The 7,919-nt window shown below is 29.3% G+C and overlaps 1 protein-coding gene across 1 annotated transcript in view; it reads right to left on the bottom strand.

Annotated features, from left to right (window-relative positions):
• Positions 1-410: 410 nt before the first annotated feature.
• LOC105449749 (fatty-acid amide hydrolase 2) overlaps positions 411-7,919 on the bottom strand; it is an 8,140-nt gene continuing 631 nt past the window's right edge. Inside the window, exons 2-8 of the mRNA XM_011689133.1 lie at positions 7,045-7,067; positions 6,479-6,808; positions 5,950-6,242; positions 5,647-5,742; positions 5,040-5,198; positions 3,683-3,865; positions 411-2,774 (exon numbers count right to left, since the gene is read on the bottom strand). Coding sequence (XP_011687435.1) covers positions 2,685-2,774; positions 3,683-3,865; positions 5,040-5,198; positions 5,647-5,742; positions 5,950-6,242; positions 6,479-6,808; positions 7,045-7,067 — 1,174 coding nt within the window. The 3' untranslated portion in view covers positions 411-2,684. The remainder of the gene's footprint in view (positions 2,775-3,682; positions 3,866-5,039; positions 5,199-5,646; positions 5,743-5,949; positions 6,243-6,478; positions 6,809-7,044; positions 7,068-7,919) is intronic.

Below are 7,919 nucleotides of genomic sequence, written 5' to 3'. Positions count from 1 at the left end.
TGCCAGCCCGCTCAGAGATGTGTATAAGAGACAGCTATGTAGAATATTGTAAATTGTATCACTAATATATACAATATAAAAGAATTAAATTATAAAGCAGTCTCTACCCACAGTAGAAATGTCCAAAATGTATCTAGGAACAGGCTAAAGACCACGACATCTTTAGGATATTCTTGATGTATTTTGAACATTGATTTAACTACGAGATTAAGATTAAGAATGTAATCAGAGAATTTTTCTTACTCAAATGATATTTTTTTTACATAAACGTTAAATTATATATATTTATTAAATGAATAAATATATAATCTACTGACTGTCTACATAGATGACACTTTATACAATACGTTGTCTACACGTAAACGTAGAGTATTATATTTTACGCGTAGATGTACAACCTGATACAAACCTTTCGATGAAAATCTTTTATTGAAAAAATTATTTTGTTTTTTTACAATTTCTTGAACTTATTAGATACTAATGTCAGTAATGTCTATTTAGTTAATACAAGATAGTTTATGCAATCAATGCATATGTGTAATTTAAGTAGTACGTATTGCTTGATGCATGTACATAAAATAATAAGATAATATACTAAATTTTATGTATGCATGTATATGTATGTGTATATGTTTAGATAATTAATCTTCCATCGAGTGTGAAATTTTCAATCTAGGTTGTCAAAATTTGCGAGTGGCACTTAAAGGAGTTTCTTTTGAAGGAATGTAGACAAATCACTTTAAGAAGAATAATACATATATAATAATGATCTAATATAATATATAATATAATAATAATATTCAAAATTAACACAGTAAAAATACACGAAAATGCAAAAAAACGAAAATTATTAGCGATATTTATAGTATAGTTTCTCAATGGAAACTAAAGAATAAAGATGCCTAAAGCTAAACAAAAATAAAAAATAAAAAAATATGCTTTCTCCTCAGAGCGACCATTTTCTATGATTTCAGTGTCATCTATAGTTAATTTTTTTTCACGAATGGGTCTTTAAAATCCGCAGCAGATTTTTCTTTTATTCAGTTAAATAAAAATCTGAAAAAATTCATATACACTTGTGAAACCTTTAACAAGTTTTTACCGTAACAGAAAGTTTTTTTAGGGCGAGATACCGAACCTCACCATCTATTCATTTTCTTAAAATTTATAATCGAAAAATTGTCATAAAAGACCCAGATTGCCGATGGAGGATTAAGATCACAAATGAATTATATATTCAAAATTAATGTATTGAATCGTTCAGGAAGTTCGTGCGGATTTTTAATTAAAATTCAGACATTTTTTATACATTCATACATACATTTAATCAATCACATATTTGTCATTCTGTTCGATTACCATTTGCCATCTTTGAGGAAGTTTCAGGATTCCGGATTTTCAAAAGTCGTCATTTTTGTAATTGAATGAACGATGAACCATAAAACGTGATTTTTGCAAAGATATAAAGTTTTTACCAGTCACGAAATTTTATAGGTAGTTTCCGAAATAAGTGGTAATCACAGGGTGCTAAGTCGATGAATATATAGCAAATGCGATAGAACATCTCAGCTAAATTATATCAATTTCTGTCGGGTCGCGAGGTCTGGCATTATCCTGGTGAAAGATAACATCTTTTCGATTGACCAATTCGAGATGCTTTTCATCGATCGCTGTCTTCAAATAATCTAATTGACACAGTTTGTCTAAATTAAGCTTTGTGAAAGAAGCTCAAAATAAATAACGCCTTTCCAATCCTACTAAATATACCACATGATCTTTTTAGGATGCAGACCAGCCTTGGTTAATGGTGCTTCATCTTATTTGCGCTCTACGTTATTATATACGCTCCATTTTTCACCATAATCATCTGTTTAAAAAATTATTTGTTTTCGTTGTGTTTAAAGAGCGAATCACAGATGGAAATGCGATTTTTATTAAATTTTTATCGGTCAAACGTGAGGAATTCAAATATCATGGCGATTCACAAAGACAAGTGCTTCCAATTGCTGTGCAACGATTGAATTAGATATATATATGGAATATATCCGTTATATCTCGTAGTGTAGCGTTGATTATTTTCAATTAATGCTGAAATTGGATCACCGAAGGTTTATCTGAGCGTTCTTGGTTTCCGATGCTAAAATCACTACGTTTAAAGCAAGCTAACCACTTTTAAAGAGTTCTTTCAGCTATGACCTCCGTAAACGGCACAAATCTTTTTTGTTATCTGAATGGCGTTCTTGTCTTTCTTGAAGTAAAAAAACATAATATATCGAAAATGCATCTTATTTTCTTCCATTTTCAAATGGCTATAGGACGAGCAAAACTGGATCAATTTAATTATGTTTATGTTTGAAAGACGCATCGAAATGTCACTTTTCAGAGTATGTACATATGTTACAAGTACATACGCATGACATAGATATACATATTTTAATGTCATCTGTTGAAAAACTGCATGAACTTTCTGAATAATCCAATATTACATAATTTATGAATTATTCATATATTAATAAGAAACATATGCCAACATAGACATTTGTAATAGCATTTCTAGATATTCCCACAGCCACAACTATTATCTATTACATATTATCTTGTAAATGCTCTTTGTGAACGTCGGTAACCGAATATATATGAGTTAACATAAATCTCTTTAAAAAAACGTATACCTTGCACGTGATTCATGATGGTGGAACCCAACCACCGAATGTCGTTTCAAGTTCTTTAGCCACCGCAAAGCATAGATGATCATTGTATGGAGCTGCTACCACCTTCAATTAGAAAAAATACAAATTAAAAAATACAGCAGTATTTTATAATAATAATGCAAGTTTTAAAGGTGATGAAAAATGCTTTGTTAAGCAAAGAATAAATTTTAAAGAATATGCTATAGAATTCAGAAATACAGTGGTGTACAATGTTACTTATTATTAGTAGTCGTTAATGATTACTGCTAGAAGGAAAAGAAACAATCAGTAATCACTGATTATATGTGAAACACGTAAATAAGTCATATATAAATTATAATTATATATAAATAAGTGCATTTTAGTAAAATAAAAAAAAAAGTTATATTTTCTGCTACATGCGATTTAAATTCATATAATACATACAGTTTTATTAAATGACTCGTATGATAGAAAGAAACTTCTGAATTAATATAAATGTCCAAACATATACAAAATATGAAATTTGTACTTTTCGTTTTTTTTTCGCTTTTCTTGTGCAGAATGAAAAATTCTCCAAAGTGCAAGAAAATACGCAAATAAATGTGGAAAAAACAATGTAAAAACAAAGTTTTGCAATTACTAAAGTTGACAAACAAAAACTAATTATTGTTTCCTATTTCCATTACTAGGTTATTTCTTCATGTGATACAAATGATTCACAGCATGTAATCAAAATATAAATATTAATCCACATTTGAACAATATATAATAATATTTTAAGACCTTAAGTTCATAATTTTGAAATTTACAAAAGAAATAAACAAAAAAGTACAATTTGAATACAAATGTGTATACGACATTGATGTAGTAGTAAACATATCACACTACATCAATATTAAGCATACATGTGCATAAATCGTCTGTAAAACAGCGATGCCACAGAGTTTATACATCCTTCCAGAATCCTCATAAATGTTAATTTTAAATCTACTAATATGCCAAAATCTTACCTGAATACCAACTGGCAAGCCCTGTTCATCCAAGCCCAGTGGTACTTGGCAAGTTGGAAACCGCAAAACATTGAACAGACACCAATAGCCAAAGTTAAAGGGTCTCAGAAATGCAGAATAATGATAACTGGCGGGAAAGGGTGCCGAAGGATAAAACAATACCCCATTGTTACTCAATTTCTCCTGCGGAATGATTTCCATGATAAACATAAAACGATATACAGAGTGTCCAGTAAATCACCTGCAATACTTCGGGAGGTAATTCAGCACCCAAAAAAAAGAAAAAGATATACTTAAACATAGGTCTGGAAATAAATCGTTTGAGTTATAACCACTTTTATGTTAAAAAAATTTTAATTTATTTTTCATAATTATAATTATAATCACAATCATAATTTATAATTATGATCGTAATTAGTTATAATTTTTTTTTTCAGAATTCAACACGTGGATGCATTGTTCGATTAGCATCCCTCTTTTTTAATTTTTTTTCAATTTTTCGGTACTTGTAAATACGATTACATTATTTTTAGAATGAAGAATAAACGTAAATAAAGATATTAAAATAGAATTAAATAATGTTCAAAATGACCACTTTCAGCACGAATTTCAGCAGGTCCTTATTCTGCTATCAAAGGAATTTTGAACTCTTTGAACATTTGGATCCTTCCGAACTATTACAATTAATATTCGATTAACTAAACTCGATTTAAATATCTGTTTATCCTTTATTTTAAAAGTAATATAATTATATTTATAAATAACAAAAAATTGAAAAAAAAAGAAATTAAAAATTTTAAAAATATAAAACAGGAGGGATGCCAAGCGGACTATGCCTCCACGTGATGAATTCTGGGTACAAACATATTGTTATTATAATTGTGATTATGAAAAATAAATTATATTCTTTTAACATAAAAGTGATTATAACTCGGGAACGACTTATTTCCGGATCTATGTTTATATAATCTTTATTTCCTTCTTTTTGGGTTCCAAATCATCTCCTGAAGTATTGCAGACGATTTACTTTACACCTTGTATATAGAAATTCACATAAGAATTGATCAAGGAATATTTTCCTCAATTTTTGAATTCTTTTCTTCTACACCAGATTTGTCCAACCTTTGTGCTCGCTAATGCTTTCATTTCTTCATTGTCTCGTTGAAACAGAGAGAAAACAAAAAAGAATAAATATTAGATCTCATACCAAGTGATTGATTCTAGCGTCTAGCATTTAACTCTAGCATCTATTCTATTTCGTTTTCTCTGTCTCGCTCAATGATACGATGGAAAAGCGTTTAGTTCGCGAGCAAGTGTTGTACAGACCTACATTTAATTTCTCTTTTGTAATAATTACCGCCAAGAATTTTTTCGCTTTTGTAATGGCATTTTTTGTCCATTCGGCGTTTTCCCGTGGTAAGAAATCTTCATCCATTAATTTCATGATAGCAGCCAACGTTAACTGTGAATTTCCAGTGAGTAAATTGTAAATTTCTCCACTCGCGCTGGCGACATACTGCAAAGTGAATGTTTTTGAATCAAGAGTCAAGGCACTGTGACTCAAATGTTGTGAAGATATAACATAAAGTTTAATACAAAATATGGAATTTAAACATTGCTAAGATACATACTGTTGTTTTAAAACATGTTTACAAGATTTTAATCGCGAATTCAATAGGACGCACTTACAAAGTGTGCAGTCAATACACATTAATACCGTTGTTCCAATAGCATGACAATGCACTGTTCCAATCTCAATGTAAAAATAAAGTATCTCGAATAATAAACAATATCCAATATATAATATATTTTACCAAATATAATAAAATATTATTAAGAATTTCACGGTTTAACCAGTTCTGTATTTATATTCAACATATTTTTACATCGATTTTTGTACAATAATTTTAATGTGCACTGACAATAAGTGTCCAATCGTATTTGCTATAAAATTTAATTCTTACCTTTCGATTCGTTATGTTCAACTTGAAATTAATCTCCTCGCCGTACATACAATATCTCCACAGTTTGAAACTATATTGAGAACCTGGTATTTTAATCTGTAACATACAAACAGAGTAATTTCCTACATGTACAAATTTTGAAATTTACTAGAAATTAAAAAACAAAACTTTCTGAAAATAAATTAACTTTTACAAGGTAGAGAAAAAAATAAAGAAAAAATAAAAAGGTAAAGAGAAGAAAAAAAATCTAATAAATCTCTTTTCTAAAAATTTTTATAAAATTAAATAACTTGAGATTCCTACCTTTGTTGCAGAACCTGTCAGTTCTCTAAAATGTTGCACTGCTTTCATTAATGTAACTCGCATGGTGCTGTTTATTTTGCTTGCTCTCAAATCACCAGAGCTCTCTTGGTAAAATACTTTCAGAGTTTTTAAATTCACCGGCTCATCCAGTTTTAATTTAGTCACGTTAGGACCGATTACTGCCTTCAAAAATGGTGCTAGATCTTCAGCCTTTCTGCAAATTGGTCCAACTGTACACATTGTGTCTGGATAATCTTTCTCGCGTAATCCGATTCCAGCTATTGGAGTCAATCCTAATAATATTAATAATCATATTATTATTATTATCAGTATTTCAAAATTGAATAATTTTAAACTAATAACATACTAAAAGTATAAATATAAAATAAAATTTGAAACTTCTTTCATTTTAATTATTGCAGAAATATCACATATGTTCATCTAGTTTTTAAAACGGATAGAGAGTAATTTATCAATTTGAAATTGCCTTAATAATTTCAATAATAATTACAATAATATCTTTATTGACCTTCACTGGGTTTGTGGCCAAACAATCCATTAAAGAATGCGGGCATTCTTGTGGAGCCTCCTATATCACTAGTAACGGCTAATGGAGCACCACTCGCTGCTACTATGGCCGCATCTCCCCCGCTGCTACCACCGACCGTCCTAGTGGTATTGTAAGGATTATTTGTCTGTCCATATACATTATTCCTCGATTCGGTCCATAAAAGGAGTTCGGGAATATTGGTTGTAGCAATTAAAATCCCACCGGCCTCTTTGAAAAAACGAACTGCTGTGGCATCCTCTTCTGCACGATGATCACGACGACAGAGTATGCCCATGGACTGGATTAAACCTAATGAGATAATTAATAATAAGAATTTTATTAATTAATGTTATTTAAAAAAATAATAGTTCCATTATTATTTAAAACAGTAAAACTGTTTCTCTTTCTATTGTATAACACATTTTTCTAAAAAATATTCTAAATAAATGTTGCTGGGGACATAAAATGATTAAGTTTAACTTTATTATCAAGATTATATCAATCATTTTTATTTTCTTTTAATAAAACCATGTAAATTTTCTTACATAAATCGATCTCCTTTGGTATTCTTCACATAAAATTATAAAAGATAGTATAAATAATGTTATTTAAAACTCAATAGCTTATTTTATATTTTGTGAATTATGAAATATGAAATATCTCATACAAGTACAGATAGAGTTAAGCATTAACATAAAAGAAAATTTGCAGTATCAGGCAAATTATTTATTATGCATTCATATACTTATCACGCCTCTATTCTTTTCAAATATGCTGACACTGATTTATGTTCAATTAAAAATTCTTGTTTATTCATCATTCAGATTGTGACATCAGAAACGAGTAAATATATATTCAGACAACACAAAGTCCAAAATTGGGACATAAGATGTCTTAAAGACTTTTATCAGGAGACACGGTAGTGGCTTGATGTCAATCTTTAAAAAACTATAAATATAAATAAAATATATAATATAAAATATATGTATGTATATAAAAATGATGTCAGTTATATATGTCATATATGTCAAGCCATACCGGGTCTCTTAACGCGAGCCGTCGCGTTGTGAGCACCTGAGATTTTAAGATCTCAATAACGGTCGAACCGATTAAGTTCCAAGTATCTTTAATCGACGGCTTGAGTTCGGTTTGTGTAATGAAAGTGTTTTTATTTTTTTTTCTACATGTCCTACGAGCGAAGATATTGCAATGCAAAGTTCGAAATGTGGGAATTTAAGAATAAAAATAAAAATTATGTAATTATATTATATTATTTAAATAAAAATTATGTTATTTAACCTAAGTGATGTGTATATCGTTTGTATAAAATATTTGTTGTCAATAATTGGCGTCAAATTATACTCTCATAAAATAATTAATTTACAACCCGAGTGACATGTATGTAGATCGGAAGAGCACA

Source organism: Wasmannia auropunctata, unplaced genomic scaffold (genome assembly GCF_000956235.1).
Source record: "Wasmannia auropunctata unplaced genomic scaffold, wasmannia.A_1.0 LD336074.1, whole genome shotgun sequence".
Lineage (NCBI taxonomy): Eukaryota > Metazoa > Arthropoda > Insecta > Hymenoptera > Formicidae > Wasmannia > Wasmannia auropunctata.
The sequence above is the reverse complement of the archived record's forward strand: the minus strand, read 5'-3'. Positions and strand labels throughout refer to the sequence as shown.